Source organism: Phaseolus vulgaris, chromosome 10 (assembly GCF_000499845.2).
Source record: "Phaseolus vulgaris cultivar G19833 chromosome 10, P. vulgaris v2.0, whole genome shotgun sequence".
In the NCBI taxonomy this organism is placed as follows: domain Eukaryota; kingdom Viridiplantae; phylum Streptophyta; class Magnoliopsida; order Fabales; family Fabaceae; genus Phaseolus; species Phaseolus vulgaris.
In genome coordinates this window covers 6085779-6106873 of record NC_023750.2, presented here as the reverse complement: position 1 = coordinate 6106873, position 21095 = coordinate 6085779, and the positions used below count along the sequence as shown (strand labels likewise).

The 21095-nt window shown below is 29.4% G+C and overlaps 1 protein-coding gene across 2 annotated transcripts; it reads right to left on the bottom strand.

Annotated features, from left to right (window-relative positions):
- Positions 1–4517: 4517 nt before the first annotated feature.
- On the bottom strand, positions 4518–9813 carry LOC137818736 (UMP-CMP kinase 3-like). 2 transcript variants are annotated; one of them, XM_068622316.1, is made up of 10 exons: positions 9512–9813; positions 8515–8564; positions 8193–8244; positions 7344–7461; positions 7088–7244; positions 6905–6985; positions 6718–6825; positions 6545–6616; positions 5444–5488; positions 4518–4709 (listed from the first exon to the last, which is right to left on the bottom strand). In XM_068622316.1, exons 2-9 carry the CDS (start codon positions 8539–8541, stop codon positions 5480–5482), a joined length of 624 nt encoding a protein of 207 aa, XP_068478417.1. In that variant the 5' UTR covers positions 8542–8564; positions 9512–9813; the 3' UTR covers positions 4518–4709; positions 5444–5479. The 2 variants fall into 2 exon arrangements, with proteins under 2 accessions (XP_068478417.1, XP_068478416.1); XM_068622315.1 differs by lacking the exons at positions 4518–4709; positions 5444–5488 and having other exon boundaries at positions 6335–6616; positions 9512–9686.
- Between the last annotated feature and the right edge of the window lie 11282 nt (positions 9814–21095).

The window sequence follows — 21095 nt, the reverse complement described above, 5'->3', positions numbered from 1 at the left end:
CTCTTAAATTCACTCACTTTCCTTACATTCAAATAATCTCACTTTTTCCTCATTTCTTTCCTTTTCTACTCTCACCTCCATCTAAACAAAACCTAAAAGTAAGAGGATTGATTCAAAAAAGGTGAAGCAATATCTTAAGTCATCCGGTATTTCTTTCTAATTGCAAGCAAAAATGCCAAACTCTAAAATGAGGTATCGTATAGATTGTATAGCTAGTAGTTGAGATATCGTAAACATATTATATTTCTACACTAAAATGAGGTAAAAATATGTCATTCCAACGTAAATAGGAATACATAATTCAATCGTTTCATATTTGACCCCACAATTCCAACTCTACTTTGACTAAGCTGGGATTAGATTGTTCCTAACTATATTATCCTTTCAGGTTGTTTGTTTCTGCACTTGCATAATTTCTTGTGGCACCACATAGTTCTTAAAATATTAAAACAAAAATTATTTTATTGATGTTTTTTATTTTGAAATGGATGATTCGGAAAAACTTCTGATTATAGAATCAGAAGGTATTTATGGATTGAAAATACCTTTTCTATTCTATAATCCATAATGAATTTATTTAAAAAAATATATTTTAAATTATGAAATTCATAAGGTATTTTTAGATTATGAAATCTAGAAGATATTTTTAGATTATAAAATCTAGAAAGTATTTTCAGATCTAAAAATACTTTCCATAGTCTATAATTCATAATTTATTTTTCTAAAGAAAAAAATTTCAAATTGTAGAATATATTAGGTATTTCTGGATTAGGAATACCTTTTAATTATACTATTTAAAAGATATAAATAAAAAATAAAAATTATTTTCAGACTGTAAGATACAAAATAGTCTTTTGATCTTACCTGAAAATGCAAAGAGAAGTTACGGAGTTGTAGGAAGAAATAGTCTATCATTCAGAACCAATAGAAAGGACTATTAACAAAGCTGATAATTAGGTATGAGTATAGAGCTCTTAGAAAGACAGTTGTATTAAATTTTTGATTTGATTGATTTAGATATAAATATATATAATAAAAAATAAATTTATAATTAAATAATATAAAAAATATAAAAATAATAATATTAAGAGTTATAATGTCATTTAGGTTCAGTTTGTATCTGACTATTCACTTAGATTGGAAAGCGTAGAAATGTCTCATTTGTTTCTACAGATTTGAACGGACTGAAAAGAGATGATTTGTGGGAGAGTGTCAAAAATCATCTTCCGTGTCAAGAGAAGAAAAACGATGAAACATTACAACATTTAAATAACATTGTTGAAAAGTTAAAACTATCCTTAACTATTATTTTATACACATGTAAAAATTATGAAATATTAATAATATATTTAAAACTTAAAATAGGAATAATAATAAAATTATAAATAATAATAATAACTAAAATAATAATAATAATAAATATAAATTACATACTTAATAATAATTAAAATTAATTTTTATTTTTTATTTGAATTGATTTTATGAAAATATTTTTTTTATATATTTATAAAATTTTAATTAACTAAAATTTATAAAAAATATCTCATATTTATTATTTCAATATTTTTTAAGTAAAGGGTAAATTTGTAAACTTACATTTTACATATTAAAAAAATACAAATATTTTTACAATCATCATATCACTCACAAACTTCAATAAACTTTTCTCGCAAATCCACTCTAATATACTCTAGTCCAAATAACTTTACTTTCCTCTCAAATCATTCAAAATCTATTCCGTCAAATACTCTCCCTAATCCAAACAGAAACTTAAAGTTGTATTCACGTTATGTTTACTTTCCGTGAAAGATGTCTGCCAAAAAAATTGGTTGAATTTGTGAACAACCAATACTTTTGAAAATTTGAGAGTCTGGTCCCGAATTACAACTTCGTGATAAAGGAGACTTCACTGTGTCCGCATTCTTCGCTTCGTATTTAACGTGAGACGTGTCTTTTAACCTTTTCTATCTTTTTCTCTCTTTTAACCCCATCGTCACATTTATTATTATTTTAAGTTTTCATCAGAGTAAAGTTAGAGATTAATTATTACATATTATTTGTTCATATGTAAGGTAAAAGCTATGTACTAAAGGAAAAGAAACTGGCCAATATTATCTTCTGACTTAGAAACAACTAATGACTTTTCATGAAAATTAGAAATTAAAATAAAGATTAAGTTAAAAATTTTAAAAAATAAAAAATTTAAGTATAGGAAAATAAAAAATCATAATTTTAAGTAAAGATGATGTTATAATTTTTCTATAATTAATACTTATTAATGATAAATCTTCTCAATTCTTTGATAAATCAAAGTTTTAAAAGCAATAAGTATTAATGAACGTCAATTCAAATTATATTTACTTTCGAGTGAATAAGAAATTCTATTCTACCTTTTTATAATTTTGGAATTTTATTTAAATAAAAAATTCAAATTCTTACCTTTTTTTTTTATAAAAATAACAGTCTATTTATTTATCATCTATCCCACCCATCCCAAAAAAATGTATTAAAAAAAATCAAATACATATATTTAATTTTTGTGGATGATTAATGATCTATGAATTTTTTTTTCAAATTTTAATATATCTCATATTAATCCAAACTTATCCAAATAATATTTTTTAAAATTTATAGTTTTAAAAAGAATTAATATTTAAATTTGATTTACAATGTTAATTTTAATTCTTTTAAAAAATATATTTTTGGATGAATTAAATATTTATTCATGAAAATTGTTAATGGATGAAATGAAATTGTATTAAATATATTTTATTTTTAATTAAATTTTCAGTAAATTAAAATAGATTCAGTCCATTATAATTAAAAAAAAATCATGTTGTCGGATTTTATCGGATTGGAGTGACTTAACAAGTAATATGATGTTATCTCATTATTTAGAATTTTAATTTACATATTTATTTTAAATAGTCTATATGTTAATTATTAATTATATTTTGGTTTCAACATGAAAAATATAATTTGTGTAAAATTAATTTAATTAGTTATAAAATATAATATCAAATAACAATGAATTAATATAAAAAAATATATGATGCTATTATGACATTTTAAAATTTCATTAAATTAAAGTCAATGATAATCTTTTACATACTGGCATGATTTTATTTATTTATGTATTTATTCTTCGAAAATTAAAAGCATCCCTCTTCATAACTTACAAAAAAGGAAATATTTTTTTCTATAATTCATGAAAGTAAGGCAAATTCTTCCTACACCCAACCCAACCCTTTTGAACCTCCACCCTAACCATTTTTAAATTTTCAAAAATACCCTTCATTCTGGAAATAAAAATCTAGAATTGGAAAAAAATTGTATTATAGAAAAACATTGTGTTCAGGAAATTAAAACCCAGAATAGAATACAAAAATCAAAAGTACATTCTGAAAAAATAACTCTTGAATGCAAAAAATACGTTTGAGAAATTTTTTTTGAAAGGGTACGAAATGTATTATTTTATAAAAATAAGATGTAAGTTCAAATTTGATAAAATGTAGGAAGTAATTGTCTAAAACTAAAATGGTACGGCTGGACTGGGAGGCTGACTAACATTTCCTAATTCCATCTAAGTTGTTTCTTCCTACACCTTCATAACTTCTTATAACACCCTATATTTTTTAAAATACCAAAAATACCTATTATTCTATTAATATGTTTTTATTTAATTAATATGTTTTCTTTCTGGAATGAATAATTAAAAAAAAAATCAAATTATAGAATCTGAGATATTTCAGAATTACAGCATAATCTGGAATATAAATATCTTCGGAATTATACGATATAAATTATAAAATTTGAGATGTCTAAATAAATAAATAAAAAATAACTATAAAATTCAGAATAATTTTTAAGGATAAAATAGTCTTTTATCTGACCTATGGAGTGTCAGGATAAGTTATAGAAGTGCGGGTTTTAATAGATATTTTAATATAGACTAATGACATTTAAAAATTAAAATTCATTTATTATATAAAAGGTTGATAAATATTTAAAATTATAATTTCAACATAGGACGAGGGATGGGAAACATAGATATACAAAACTAAATAAATGATTCCTTACTTAAACAAAATATTATACATTTTTAAATGATTAAAATACTTACACATTTCTTAAATTTTAATTTCTATATTTAAAGAATATTTAGATCCTTGTAAAAAATAAATTATCCTTAAAAAAAATTGTCCGCGAAAACCTAAAGTTTTTGGGTGAAGAAATATAGTTCGATTTCGTATTTCGATTTTGTAAGAATACTTAAAAAATTTAGATTTCAATTAAAATTAAAAGTTGGTAGTAATAGTCTTAAATCATCATAAACTTGATGTAGATGAAAATTTTGCTTTTAAAGAAAAAAAGTCACTTGAAATATTAAATGGCATTTTAAGTTATTGACTTTAAAGATTCTGTGCATGCAAGCAGGTGTATTAGCAGATGCTCTTGAGGTTTCATCTTGGAGAATGCAATTTTAGTGTGTTGTATTTCCCAGTGATAGAAAAATATATATAAAGAGTACACATTCTATTGGCAGAAATAATCCCATACAATTCTTTATTGCAAATTCAATGAATGACAACAAGCTATTATAACAATAGAATAACAGAGGTAAAACCCTCAGGTATAAACTACAATTTTCTATTTTAATTAATAACAAAATGTGAGACAACAGATCAAGCAACCAATACTCATATGACCTGGAAAATAACAAGATACACAATAAATCAGCATCTATTCACATGTAATAATGATAAATGATATCCATATGCTATTCATTGGGGAATAAAGGATGCAAATATGGAAAAACTCTATTATTCAACGTATGAAACGAATAAAATATCAAACACAGATCCTTTTGGTTACTCTTAAATATCTAATACCATTAATTTTGTGCAGATGCGTTAATTGAAAAAAGTTTCTGCAATATCATCACTTCCACAAAAAGGTTGTTGTTATCGAGTATGAATTTAAAGATTTTTTGAGTAAAAAATTCTAAGTTTAATAGGAATGGAAAGAGAGGTAACAAAAGAAAAACCAAACAAGCGGAAACTGATCCATCCAATAATATGCCAAAATTACAGGCTACAACTTGGATGATTCCAATGAGAATATTCTTGACTTTTCATCATTAACCAAACGACATGAAGAATATTTAAAAAAGCATTACAAAAGATGGTTGATCGTGTATCCGAAAAGCAAATCCAACAAGAATTGATTCGTTACCACTTGGAAGAATGATATAACATGCAATCAGTTTTAAAATGCTAAACATAAAAAAGAAAAAAAAAAAACTTCTAAACTTCAATCTACTGAGTGAATTTGATTACTTCCACACGTTAGATTCGTGATCATGTCATGAAGACAAATATGGTACAGTACAATGCATCAATAAAAAAAAATGCTTATATATCATTCATGATGAAACATTTACCTCCAAATTTCCACCATGGACTCAAGGTTAACATGCTCATTCAGCCTGCAAATAACACAGATGAACATCAACTCCCATAAAATATTGCAGTTCAAATAGCATGTTACTTTTCATGAAAAAAAATAATAATCATTTGTCTCTAGTGAAAAGTTGACCATTTATAATTTAGAGTTACTCTTTGAACTTCTCACTCGTCTAACAAGTGAAAAATAGAAGGATCACATGCAATGTACATTTTTATTTGTACTTGTCTTAATTGAGGTTGCAATTTAAGTTTCAAAAGCTTTTCTTCTCAAGTATCCTTTCTTTATGAAACCAGTAAGTAGTCTGGTAGAAAAGTTAACATCTACTACAAGCTTCTAACGGTCGCAACTTTGCTATTCTCGATACATAAATGTGCAGAGACTAGGCTTCATATAATTGTTACAATAGTTGATTCAAAGAGTAGTCTAATAAAAAAAGTTTATCTACCTTGAGGGTTTAAGAATGTTTGATGATTAAGGCTTCATGTTTCTTAAACGTACAATAGTAGTTTGCCATTAAAGAATGTTCTAGATAGTTAATAATTTTTTTTTTGTCTTGTATTTATATTAAAAGCATATGTGAGAGCCAGCAACTGATTCTTAAAAGTTTTCATGAAGGCCCAGCAAGCACAGCTTACCGAATTCATATTTGTGTCCAATTGAGAATTATGTTAATATGTCTATTTGAATGGCACACATCTTTAGATAATATTTTCATTCATGTTGTCTATATCTTTATTTATTCGGAAAAGAATATATCAACCCTATCATTAATTTATACTAAAACAAATAAAATTGATAATGAAAAAACAGGGCAGTCAAAGTATTATTTAAATATTTATAGTTTTACAACATTTGCAATATAGAATTAACATCATAATAATGTATATAAAATTAAACTTCTTAAAATATTCATGCAAGACAGGAGTCTATCAGTAGCGAAATTATAGTATACAACATACTATATTATCAAGAGACATATACATTAGGGAAGACAATGATTCCCAAATTTTGTCTTTGATACAAAACGGAACTTATACATATAAAGTCTTGACATAAGATGAACATAGTGATTTACCTTCTCAGTCTTGGGAGCAAAGATTCCTTTGACTGTCTCAAATACCTCTTCAACAGGTCTTGCAGCATCAATCTACGAAAGAAAAAATTGGGTGATAAAAATTTGTGTGATGTCCCTACCAAAGAAACCAAGAAACTTTATGAAACTATGGTAGAAGCACAACTATAAATTACCTTGCGAACTTTTCCCTTTGCATCATAATAATTAATCACGGGAAGACTAGACTCCAAGAAAACCTTAAACCGCTTCCTTATCGTTTCAATATTGTCATCTTCTCGACCCTTTATAATTAAGAAATGGTCTTCAGTAATAGCACAAGGAAATACAAATAATTAAAACAAAACAAAAATAAACCTCAACCTGGTTCCTACTAAGAAGTCGCCTCTCCATCTCTTCCTCAGGGCAATCAAAATATAGGACAAAAGCTGGCTCTATTCCTGTCTGCAAAGCCATAATGCATTTTGGAAATCAAAGTTAGTACACCATTATCAATATCGGAATAGTTCAATTTTTATTTCTTTTCAATTTTAGTATCTCAATTACCACTTTCTCAAATGCTGCACGGTTTTCCTCATTGCGGGGAAAACCATCAATAAGAAATTTGTCATTGCCATTTTCCTGCATTGCTTTTTGTAAGAGCTTAATTGTTACCTCAGAGGGAACAATTTTCCCTTCTTTAATCATATTCTGAATCATTGTACTGCCAAACAAATGAAATGAACGAGCAGTTAATGGTAAATGATATAAGACTATTTAAGCCCAACAATATATTAACATAAAGAATATAACGTGTACCCACCCATTCTCAGAACCAGATTTGATTTCTGCACGCAGAAGATCCCCAGCACTGAGGTGAGTAAACCCAAAATTTTCAACAATATTTGCACATTGGGTACCCTTTCCACTGCCTGGGCCACCTATACCATTATCAGATCAATAACCAAGTTAGAAGTCAGACAAAAATTCACAGTAAATTCCAATGAACACATTAGACATAAATGATAAATAAATTCACTCTTAAAAAGGAAACGGAACATAACAACAAAATAAGCCCTTAAATTAGTGATTGCAATTAATTTATAAATACTCAGAATCAATGTATTCACTATAGTTTACGAGTATTTGTATGTTTTTTATTTTTTGATTGGAACAAGTATATGTATGTTATTTCTTTCAAATTTTTCTTAACAAAAAAATAATAATGTCATTGGTCTAATTTCTTGTCTAAATGGTAAACAGATTTCATCTGAGAAACTAAAAAACAATTAAACCTGCAGATTCAGGATTTGCATTATAACTCGTGCAAGTAAACTAAAGCAAGAAAGAAAAGAATTTCAAGGGATTAAAAAAACCTTTTCAGTAGATATTCACAACAATATCTTTTCAAAAGACCAAACTCGTACTAATTAGTGGAATACAGGGAAGAAATATAACATGAAATTCACAACTTTATCTTTTCAAAAGACCAAACTCTTACTAATGAGTGGAACACAGGGAAGATATATAACATGAAATTACTAAGCAAGGGTCAAGGGTCATCTTCAACAATTTGAAACAAAGTCCATGCACCAGAATTTGATTGAAAAGTTCTTTTAGAGGGAATATACTATGGAGATGCTTAACTTGAATGAAATTGATAACAGCTTACCTAACACAAAAACAACTGTAGGATTTTTCTCTAGGAGGCCTCCATTTGCATCCTACAATGAATGATTAAAAATAGTCTAAATATACACTTCATTAAAAAAAAAAAATCAGCAACAGAACAAAAGGCTATAAAACTAAGCTTAAAGCTTATATTGGTTTTATAGAACAAAAAGAAAACTATGTTTTGCTGGATATAGTACCAACATTTCACAATCAAGGAAAAACATTTTCAATATTCAAACCTTCACAAATGTACTTTAATATGATTTAAAAAATAACAAGATAAAATACAAAACAAATTCTAGAAGTGAATCCATGAATACCTTTTTTGCAGATTCAACACTTCCCATTAGTAGCACCTAGATGTGTTTATCTATAAAAAAATGTCAAGTACAAATGAGTCAAATAGAAGTGATCTAAGTCACACAAAAAAAAAACGTGTCTTACAATACAGGTATCCATTTAGTATCATTAGTCATTAACATAATTGCTTTTCAGTAGATATCATCTACTAATTCAAGCACAGTTTAAAAAGAATAATTGACATAATTTAATTTTGCTAATTTCGTGTAAAAATAAACTTTTTCCTAATGTGTACTTTGTTGTAACTTGTTCAACGATTAAGAAAACCGTTAGAAATAGAATGATTTTAGAATAATATATAATATACATAAAACAGTTAACATATAATTATAATTTAGTATAGTTTAATAATTTTTTATTATGTCTGAATCATACTCGATAGGTAATAGAAAACTTTAAAAACATATCTGATCCATAAAATTATAGGATACTTCTGCTTGAATTAAAACATATAAGAGTGAATTGATCTTATAATGCATTTACATATGATACTCTAAATCCTCACATCCTTAAATAATTTATCTGTTCAACAGATCAATCCTTCAAATTTTCGTTAAGCCTATCACTCAATTTCATGCAGCGTAACCGGCATCAAAATTTAGATCTAACTAAAACAAGCCAAAACCACATCTCAGAAGCTAACTAAACAACTAGCCTAGCCATTACATCAACAACAAAATGAACATCAGAAAACTGAAAATAAGTTCACGAGACGCCGAATCGATTACAATTCAGATGAATTCTCGTTCCATTTCAACAAAACGCTCGGATTCGGTAACGGAATCGGACAATGCGCGAGCGCGCGAGTGGAGAGACTCGAGAAATTACAGAAGTGAGAAGAGGCGCAGATCGGAGATCGGCGCGGACAGATCTCGGCGAGATTCAAATAGATCTCGAGAGAACGAAAGGTAAGGAGGCGAATAGAAAATTCAAAACGAGATTCGAGTTAGGTCGTACCTTTCAAGAGGGAGAATGAGAAACAGAACGAGAGAACGATAAACAGAAGAATTCACCAGGGGAATTGTGATGGTTGTGTGATATTTATAGAGTTGGGAGAAGGAAGAGAAACGAAACGGAGGTGAATTTTTTTTTATTCTTTTTTTTTTAGAAAGAAAAAGAGAGAAGTGAAGCTGACGAAGGAGGAAGAAGGTCGTTTTTAATAGTCAGTAGGGGCAAAATAGGAAAGGTGTGTTTGCGTGATTGTAACGGCTACCATCATGATTTCCCAGAAGGAGGGTGGCGAGATTCTTGTATTAACTACCATGTACTCTCCTTCTCAAAAATAAATATTATATTTCCTTCTTACAAAAACCTTGATTCACTCATATTATTAAAAAGTTCTAATTGATTTAGTAGAAAATTAAACTTTAATAATTTTAGTATTAAAAAATCACATATTACTATCACTATATATAAAAAAAATAGTTAAGATCATATAAATCTAAATACTTATATCAAATTTTTCAATACTTAATAATTATTTATTTTAATTTACGATGGTAAATTCTTATTTATTTAAATATTCGATATATATATATATATAACTAGTATTTTTTAACAAATATTACTAAAAACGATAATAATCCATTTTAATTCAATAAAATTAGCATTGAGACTTGGTATAAACATACTGTCCAAAAGGATTTAACTTATATATTAATGCTTAATTGTTGAACAATTAAAAGAAAAATAAATAAGTGATTTTAGTTTTATTATTCGGATAAAGTGTATCAACATATATATATATATATATTAATATTTAAAAATATTGATAAATTCATAAAGAAAATCTGGTTTCTCTTAACTATAAAAAATGTGAATTATTTAAAAATTTTATTTTCTTAAGTCAATATTGAAAAGAAATTTTTCTATTTTTTATACTTTGGAATGATGATTAATAAAAGCTAAAGAGAATTATAGTCTCTTATGGATATTAGTGTTATTATATTATATTTAGTTTAATATCTCTCAAAACCAAATATTATTCCTATATTATTTTATTTCAGATATCATATAACTAAAAATCGTAATATTTTCATTGTTCTATATAAAGAATAATATAGAGAAGAAATAGAGATGAGAATAGAATATATTTCTATAAGAGTGTTTGGTGTTTTTTTTTTATGAGAGTACCCTAAAAAGCGGATTCAAATTGTAGGTAGGATTATCCTAGTTCAATTTCATTTTATAAATAACTTTTAAAATTATGCACTTTTTTTAAAATAGTTATGTACCATAAAACAATTTCTTAACTTAATAAATAATATTGTGTCTAACATACTCAGTTAGGGATGGCAAAGCGGGTGAGTCTGTTCCCCACAGGCCCACTCTGCATAGGTCTGCCCCGCACTTGGCCCATAAAATGCAGGTCAGGTTGCCCCGTCCCACGTAATTAATGTAGGTTGGATTCTTTGTTTCATTCTGCATAAGGGTCAACCCATGGGTTTGTAGGCCAGTCTGCATTCATCACATAATGCTTAATCTTTTTTTGTGACAGAGTGGCGCGACAGCGGTGCGGCACGACAAAGGAGGCTTGTCTCGTGATCGTACATTTGTGTGCCTACATTGCAGGCAAAGCGGCGTCAGCGACCGTGCGTGTGTGTGGGTTGAACTTGCAACAGCGGAATGGGATGAAGGAAGAAAACCTAAAGTGTGCAGCGACGTTAGAATGAAAGAAGAATATGAAATGAATGGATTTATGCAGGACGGGCTAGAGCGGGTCAGTGGGTTGAAAAATTGAGCATGTCCTACGTTTTTTACTAGCGGGTCGGCCTGTATGGTCTGCCCTGCTTTGCTATCTCTATACTCAGTGAAAATCTTATAATGTATTCCAAAACAAAACACTTTGAATTAGATCTTTATTTTATTCGTAATCATATTCAACATTAATGAATTCACTTGATTCATATTCAAATAGTTGACATTTTAACAAAACTCATTTTTAGGGTGGACAAAAAATCCAAATTGCCAAATCCAATTCACAATTCATAATTATCCAAATTCATATTATTTTTAATCAAATTAAACGGATTTATCTCAAATCCAAATCCATATTTTTGGATTTTAAGTCCAATCCATTTAATTGGATATAGATTAGATATAGATTGGATACATATTTGGATTATCCAAAATAAATTTTGGGTTGGATTTTGACTTGGTCTGGGCCCTGGTTGGTTCGAGTCAATTCGGACCCAATTGGGTCCTAGGGCTATGTCGATTTGAGTCGGTCCAGGCCCATGTCAAGTCATGCGAGTGCAGACTGATGTTGAGTCGAGATGGCCCGTGCCCATGCCAAGTTGAGTCGTCTTGGCCAAGGTTGAGTCGACACTAGGCCCATGTAGAGCCAAGTCGACCTAGGCTTGGGTCGAGCCGAGTTGATTCGGGCCCTTGTCGAGTTGAGTGGGTCAAAGTCCATGTCGAGTCGAGTGGGCTCAAACCCATGTCGAGCTGAGTCGGCCAGGACCCAAATCAAGATAGATTTAATCTAATTGATAAAGTGAATTTAATCTAATTGACAAAGTGGATTTAATCTATTTTAAATGGATTTGAAAAATCCAAATAATTTTGATCTAGTTAAAATAGATATGAATTTTAAATCCAATCCATTTTATTGGATCTAGATTAAATTTTGAAAAATTCAATCCATGACCACCTACTCCTAGTTAATCCAACCATAAGTTTAACGAGGTGTTATTCATTCATATGCATGGTTACATGCATACATTGCTTTTCCATTCTCTAACTATGTTTATACATAAACACTCAACTCTCGATAATAGACAATGAGATTGAATAATATTGCATTGCATTTCTCTTATATGATTTACTTCTTTCTGATTCATCATACAAGAGAAAACAACTGGTGATCTTCTCTTAGAATAAGCTGAAGCACATGTTTCATATGGATAAAGTAATAAGTTGAAGCACATGTTTGATTTGGATAAAGTGTATGTATATATGTTATGTCGTATTTAACCATGTGTTTGAGCTTATTAAATTAGATGGTTGATGTAAACTTTTTGAAGCGTAATGAGAGAGACATGAAAGCTTTGAGCTTTATATAGTAGTGGTTATCTATAGGTGGAAGTGAAAGTAGTTAATAAAGAAAAGGATAATGATACCTTCACAATTCACATTTTTTCATATCATTCAATTCAAAACTTATCTTTTATTATATATATTTATTTTTAAATCTATTGCGTTAAAAATTATATGCAATTATATTATCATTTTACTAACGAAAACAAAGGGAGAACGAAAACAATCCTCCCCAAATCTCTTCATATTTTCTTTATAAAAATGACATGTTTTCTAACTCCGACCACCGTGTTACGTATTAAAGAAAATAATAATTATCAAATTATATACAATTATTGTACGTTATTATACGGAATTAATTTGATAATCATAGAATCTTATGATTTGTGGATCATTACATAATTAACTTGTAATGTAGAGAGAATGTCTCCATACACTATATAGTTTCTATACATGGAGTGATTACACATAAAATAAGAAATCTCAATTTTTCTTACCATAATTTTATATACAATTTTCTTATATTATGAAACCTTTTTGTATGAGAGTACGAGCTTTAGCTCAACACTACGACGTAACCAGTTGACTAAAACCATTTTAGTGAGGTAAGAAGCATTTCCATTGCGTAATTTTTTTTTCTTTTTATGTTTTATACTAACATGTGAACAAAACTATAATTACTTGCTTGATTATTTTTTACTTGTTGTTTAGATTTTAAGGAAAGTATTATGAAGTTCTCAATTGAGAAATTTGTTTTGCATTTTTTACGTGCGTGAGATGAAATTTTAAACTTTGACAAATAGAAGAGTTTGTAACATATTGTATTGTCCAAAGCTCCAATCGTGTAGAAAAACTACAGTTCAGGATGATTACACCAACGTTATGTCTTAACTTCTACCTTCTTTTTTTAAATTCCACCTCCTCTGTAGGACCATCTTACTAAAGAAAAAATTTCCATTTGTAAAGATAGAAGAAGAAATGGAGAATACAGTTAGAACTGAGAGAAATATGCATGATGCATCTCTTGACACAAGTTAGGGGTTTATGATCTTTAACTACCAATTTGAGGGGAGTATTAAGAAAATAATGATTATCAAATTATACGCAATTAATTTGACAATGATAGAATTTCATGATTAATTGAAAAAATATTAGTGTAGGGACTATAATGCTGATATTTTTAGTCTAACAAGTAAAAGTATAACTTCATGTACAATATATTAATTTTATTATAATTTATAGTAAAATATTTGAATATAAAAATTATTATAAACATTAATTACTAATTGTAAAAAATATATGATGAATCATTATATTGATATTGATTTTGGTCCATAGTAGTATATGAACATATTATATACAAGAGAAAACAACTAGTGATCTTCTTAGAATAAGCTGAAGCACATGTTTCATATGGATAAAGTAATAAGTTGATCACATGTTTGATCTGGATAAAGTGTATGTATATATGTCATGTCGTCTTTAACCATGTGTTTGAGCTTATTAATTTAGATGGTTGATGTAAACTTTTTGAAGCCTAATGAGAGAGACATGAAAGCTTTAAGTTTTATATACTAGTGGCTATCTATATGTGGAAGTAAAAGTAGTTAATAAAGAAAATGATAATGATACCTTCACAACTCATATTTTTTCATATCATTCAATTTAAAACTTATCTTTTATTATATATATATATATATATATATATATATTTATTCCCCATGAAAACAATCATCTTCAAATCTCTTCATATTTTCTTTATGAAAATGACATATTTTCTAACTCCAACCATCGTGGTGTTACGTATTAAGAAAATAATAATTATCAAATTATATACAATTATTGTACGCAATTATATACAATTAATTTGATAATCATAGAATCCTATGATTAGTGAATCATTACATAATTAACTTGTAATTTAGAGAGAGAAAGTCTCCATACAGTATATATTTCCTATACATGGAGTGATTACACAGATAATAAGAAATCTCCATTTTTCTTACCATAATCTTATATACAATTTTTTATATTACGAAACTTTTTTTGTATGGGAGTATGAGCTTTAGCCCAACATTACGACGTAACCAATTGACTAAAACCATTTTAGTAAGGTAAGAAACATTTCCATTACGTAATTTTTTTTTTTTATGTTTTATACTAACCTGTGAACAAAATTATAATTACTCGATTATTTTATACTAACCTAGAAAATCATCTTCCACCTCTCCATTCTTCCTTCTGAAGCTTCGTTTCTCACTGTGATTTTGTCCTAGAAAGTCATCTTCAACTTCTCCGTTCTTCCCTCTGAATTGAAGGTTAATTTCTCACTTTGCTTTTGGTATATTTGGTATTCATTTTCATTTTCCCCTATTTGATTTTTCAAATTTGGTCTTCATCTTCTCCATTTCTCATTGTTAGAGCTGCGGTGCATTTTGCACGTTCGTGCCTCGGGTTTCTGCTCAAAGATCTCTTGGAACATTGTCTCTGATTAGTCTCAGGTCCACTCTTCTCTCATTGTAATGATTTTTTAGTTTTTTGGTTTGATGACGCGTTCTTCATCTCCGATCTTTGTTTTTCTTAGAATTGTTCTGAATATTTTTTTAAAATGTATGCATTTTGTTTTTAAGGATATAAATGTGGGCAATGCATTCATATTCTTTAATTTGTTCCAGTTCTTACTTCTCTTATGGAGGGAGACTGTTTTGTGTAATGGAGTATAGGGATACTATTTTTCGTAAGTTGCTACACGGTTCTGTCTCCTGCACTCTGTCACTACCTTCATCCCCTTCTTCCCTTCTTTAGCTTTACAAAGTGAAAACTTTGAACAACTTCTGCTTGGGCCCTATGATACTTGTTTCTCATACCTAGTCTAATTGTTTTCTCATATTAACTTATTTTGATTTTTTTTGTTTTGTATTGTATTTAGATCTTATGACTAGTGGTTTTTCAATTTAAGTTTCTTAGAAGTTACCATTAGTTGACGAAGCTATTGGTGAGCAAATGTGGTGTTCTCATTGAACACCACAGAATACTAGTTAGCATAAGAACTATGGTCTAAGGTAACCTAGAGAAACTCTCAACCATAGCTTTGGGAAAAAGAAGTTGAGCAGCCACAATGAGGTAGCACTTTTTCAAGAGCATGAGAGCAATGTCTGAGGCATAGTACATTATGATCTCAAATCAACTTATACCCAACGGTTCCAATGGACCAAGTTGTACTACCTAGCAAATTGACAAAACTCCTAAACTCTGACTAGAGAATTTTATTATTACTATTAAGATTAAAGAATAATTCCTTGAACCATCCATCTATTGATTCCAAATGGAACTGGTAGATGACTTTTTCAGCACCCAAATGGTACTGGACCTGCTGGTGATGCTACTGTCAAGTGTTCTTTGAAAGGTTTTTGGTATGTAGAAGTGAAGGTGGTCTAGATAGATGTTGATGAACCTTGTGTGAAAGGAGCTTGTGCAGCTGTATAGTTTTGCATAAAAACTTGTCCTAATTTTTCACTGATGCACTTTGTTTTTTTTTTCTGCTTTTTCTGTCTCTACTGCACCCTATTTTAATCTACAGTTTTTGGCCTTAGAAAAAGTATGATGTACTCAGAATAAGGTCGGAAAAGAAAAAAAGCACATAAACTATTCACCTAATTAACTAACTTAGAACAATGTGTATGCAATTTTTGTGTTGCTGTTGCTATTACTGTTATTATGATTATATTATTAGTTTTGGCCCAAAATAGTATTAATCAACTAGTTTCTAAAGCTGTAATATCGAAGTTTTTTACAACTTTTTCTAACTACTGGACTTTCAAGAAGATACCTTTGGACATACTTTAAAAATAATTATTATATAAAACTCAACAAATTTATCTTACACCGAAATTAAATAAAAATTTAATTTTTACATAACGAGGGCATACATGTACTAACAGAGTATTGATTTATCTGTATTTATTTCTTGATTGACATGTTGATTTGGTACATATTATATGTTTAAAAATTCAAGTGACATCAAAACAATATTTTTTATGTGGATTAATTCAAAAATTGATTTAGAATATACTTTTTTAAGTTTAAAATATATCTTTATATCTATACTATTATATAAAAAGGATATATTATTTGATAACTTTCTTTATAGCATCTTCATCCTTTGTTATCTAACATGACAGAAAAATCATCCTCACATGTTTGGTTTTGTGTTAATAAAGAATTAAGATCATTGAATATATTTTTATTGAAATAGTTAAATGATGTATTAATCGTTGTTTGAGCAGACCTCATTTCAATGGATAAATCTTGGATAAACATGCCAAGAAATACACCGAAATATATGGAAGACTTGAATAAGTTTTTGGACTTTGCATTTGCTAATAATGGTGTGAGGGAGAAGATAATATGCCCATGTCAGAAGTGCAACTTTAACAAATGGGAGTGCCGTGAAGTAGTGTATGACCACTTGATTGTTAAACCTTTTCCAAGTGGATATAGAGTCTGGCTTCTACATGGGGAGAGAACAAGAGTAAATGTGACAAATGAAGCACATGTACTTCCGCAAGAAGATAATGAAAGAATTGTTGCTAATAATCTGATGTGTGATATGGTTAACGAGGCATTTGGGCATCATCAATATAGCAATGACATGGTGAATGATAGGGAAACGAGTGCACATTCAATCCATACTGTGAATGATGATATTGAAGATTTTTTTGAGTTAATGCAAGGTGGTCAAGAGAGTCTATATGAAGGGTGTGATAAATATTCTAAATTTTCTTTCTTGATCAAGTTGTACTACATCAAATGTCTATGCAAAATACGTGACAAGGCAATGTCCATGATACTAAATTTGTTAGCAGATGCCTTTGAACATGCTAAAATTCCACACTCATTCTATGAGGCGAAGAAAACCATTAACAAGTTTGGTCTTCATTACACCAAAATTGATGTTTGTCCGAATGATTGCATGTTGTACTTAGGAGAAGACACAAATAAGGATTTTTGTAAGAAATGTAAAACATCTAGATGGAAGGCAAAAAAAGAGAGTACAATTGCTTGTGCTACAGGTAACAAACGAAAAAAGATTCTTGCAAAGGTTTTAAGGTATTTCCCTTTGAAGCCACGCTTACAGATGATGTTTATGTCTTCTAAAATAGTCAAGCATATGTGATGGCATTCATCAGGAAGTACAGATGAAGGCATCTTAAGGCATCCAAGAGATTCTGAAGCATGGAAGTCATTTGACTTTAAACATCCTGAATTTTCCTCATACCCTTGAAATGTGCGACTTGGTTTGGCTACTGATGGGTTTAATCCATATGGAAATTTAAGCACTAGTCACAGTATTTGGCCAGTTGTACTCATACCGTACAACCTTCCTCCTTGGATGTGTATGAAACAAAGTTCATTCTTTCTCTCTATGATCATTCCTGGAAAGCGAGCTCTAGGAGATGATATTGATGTATATTGACAACCATTAATAGAAAAGTTGAAAGAGTTATCGAACACTGGCGTGAAAACCTTTGATTCATATGGAAATGAAGTGTTTGATACACATGCAACCATATTGTGGACTATTAGTGATTTTCCAGGTCTTGGAACACTATCTGGATGGAACACACATACTGGGTTGGCATGTCCTAGATGTAATTTTGACACCATTCCTAAGAAGCTTCTTAAAGGTGGTAAATTTTGTTTCATGAGTCATCATCGTTGGTTAGATAGAAGGCATAAATTTAGACTAGCTCGCATGAGATTTGATGGAACTAGAGAAGACAAAAGTCCACCTTTGGCAATCTCAAGATATGATGTCTTACAACAAGTTCAGAATCTTAATGTTGAATTCTGAAAAGAACCAATACTTGAAGAGCGGGCAAAAAGACAGCGGGGAGTTAATCATGCAAAGTTAAACACTCAACAATGACGAAAAAAAAGTATATTTTTTGAACTTCCTTATTGGGTAGACAACTTATTGCCCCACAATTTGGATGTTATGCACATTGAAAAAAATGTATGTGATAATGTGGTGTTTACATAGTTGAATGATAGTTCAAATAAATGTAAAGACAATCTAAAGGCACGAAAGGATTTACAGCTTTGGGGTATTAGACCTGATCTTTGGCTTGATGAAAATGGTAGATATCTCCCTACTATATATACACTAACAAATGTAAATAAAGATGTCTTTCTCAAAACTTTGAAGAACATAATTGTTCCAGATGGTTACTCTAGTAACATTAGCAGATGCATTGATGTCAAACAACGTAAGCTTGGAGGATTGAAAAGTCATGACTCACATATTTTGATGGAGCAGCTTCTACCTTTGGCAATGAGAAATAAACTTCCTAAGGAAGTCTGCTCTGTTTTGATTGATTTATGTTTGTTTTTAGAAAATTGTGTAATAAAATGACAAGCTACGAAGTAGAGTGGTCCTCACATTGTGTCACATGGAGATGTTATTTCCTCCTTCTTTTTTTACAGTCATGGTTCATTTAGTTGTGCATCTAGTAGAAGATGTCAAGCTTGGAGGACCTGTCCAATATCGATGGATGTATCCCATTGAAAAGTATCTAGGAAAATTAAAGTCTTATGTTCGTAATAAAGCACAAGCAGAAGGGTCAATAGCTGAAGGATACATGGCTGAAGAGGCTTTAACTTTTTGTTCGAGATATTTAGATGGAATTGAGATTGTATTCAATTGATTGCATCGTGTTAATGATGAGCCTGCTATTGTGCCTTCTAATGAAAATACATTGTTCTCGTCAGTCGGAAAACCAGTTGGGGGTTTTACTTATTTCACTCTATCTATAAAGGAAAAATTGCAAGCACATCGTCATGTGCTAACTAACTGCACCATAGTTGACCCATTTCTGCAGTAAGTTTATGAACCATAGTGTTTTTTTTTATAATTGATTTTCTCTTCTGTATTAACTTATATATTTTATATGTTTAATATAGGGAATTTAGAGATACTCTATGAAGACAACTAAGAAGTCGCACACGATCATCCTCTGTGATAGACAAGAGGGTTCATAGAGAATTTGCAGAGTGGTTTTCACGTCGCGTATGTATATTTACACCAATAGTATTTGATTCATATATATATATATATATATATATTTATATTACATTTCATATGATATTTTTTTTCTTTTAGGTAAGGAATGAATCAATTGGTATTCATTCAAATGATTTAAAATTCTTAGCTATGGGTCTGATTGATTGTGCAAAGCAGTATAGTGCCTACAATGTTAATGGGTTTAAATTTCGTATATTGGAGCGTGACCTTTGGCTTAAAAAACAAAACAATGGAGTGTTTGGTACATTTGGGACAAGGAGTTATGCAAGTAGTAGTGATACTCAAATGCGGTTTGGAGGTGTACCGTATTATGGTCGATTGATAGACATAATTGAGATAAACTACCATGGTCGATTCTCAATTGTTTTATTCAAATGTATGTGGACTAATACATCTAAAGGGATTATGAGTGATGAGTATGGATTTACATTACTAATTTTTTCACACTTGATCAACACTGGTGATAACGATGATGACGAGCCATACATCCAGACATCAGAAGCTCAAATGGTATATTATGTAGAAGATGAATTTGATAAAAAAAAATTGGTGCATACCTGTACATTTAAAGCCTAGAGACTTGTATAACATGGTTGAAGATGATGTTGACAATTTTCATGAATCTGATTCCATTTGAACAACAAAACGTAGAAACATTATTTCTAGATGTGGAAGAAAATATACAACTAAAAAGGTTTTTTTTACTATTTCATTTTAATTTATTATCCTACAACTTTGAATTTATGTAATTATTATCCTATTGCATAAATTTATGTGTTTATCTTATTGTTTGTAGACCACCTGAAGATGAAGAAAATACCAACCAACAAGAATAGTTCATCTGCAGCTTATCCTCCATCTCATCTAGGTAATATGTTCAATTTAAAATTTTGAGTTTTAATTTTCATTAATACGTAATGTTACATCTTCAAGAGTTTTATTGATTGTTAGGAACCTTGAAGATTAAATTTGCAAACTCAAGTAAGTCTAAGTCAGAAAATCAAGTGAGTAGTCATCCTTCAAGGCCTAGTACTCACCTTTATAAACCTGGTTAGATGTCTAAACTTTCATACAATTTATTTGTTATCTATAAATTACATTCTTCAATATATTGATTCATTTATAATTCACTTGTAATTTTGTGATTGATGCAGGACTTGAAACAAGTAATCCTAAAGGTATTCCATCTCCATTTCCCCATCCACCTCCATCTGCACCTCAACCAAGTATTAAACGTGCTCCCCTTCCACCTTCAACCGCATCTCAGCCAAGTAATTTACCTTCACTTCTTTTTCAAATTTATTAATAATCACATCATTAATTGTGATTTATTTTTAGGAACCTTGAAAGTTAGGATATGTTCAAAAAGTCAGACTAACTCTGCTCCTACATTCATTGTCAACCGCCAATAGCACCTCA

Excerpts from the sequence above, each read along its gene's own strand:
- LOC137818736 (XM_068622315.1), bottom strand. The coding sequence starts at position 8,541 with ATGGGAAGTGTTGAATCTGCAAAAAAG. Across the intron at positions 6,986-7,087 it reads GTGCAGCATTTGAGAAAGTG|ACAGGAATAGAGCCAGCTTT; the intron begins GTAATTGAGATA and ends ATGGCTTTGCAG. Across the intron at positions 6,826-6,904 it reads GACTTCTTAGTAGGAACCAG|GGTCGAGAAGATGACAATAT; the intron begins GTTGAGGTTTAT and ends TTAATTATAAAG.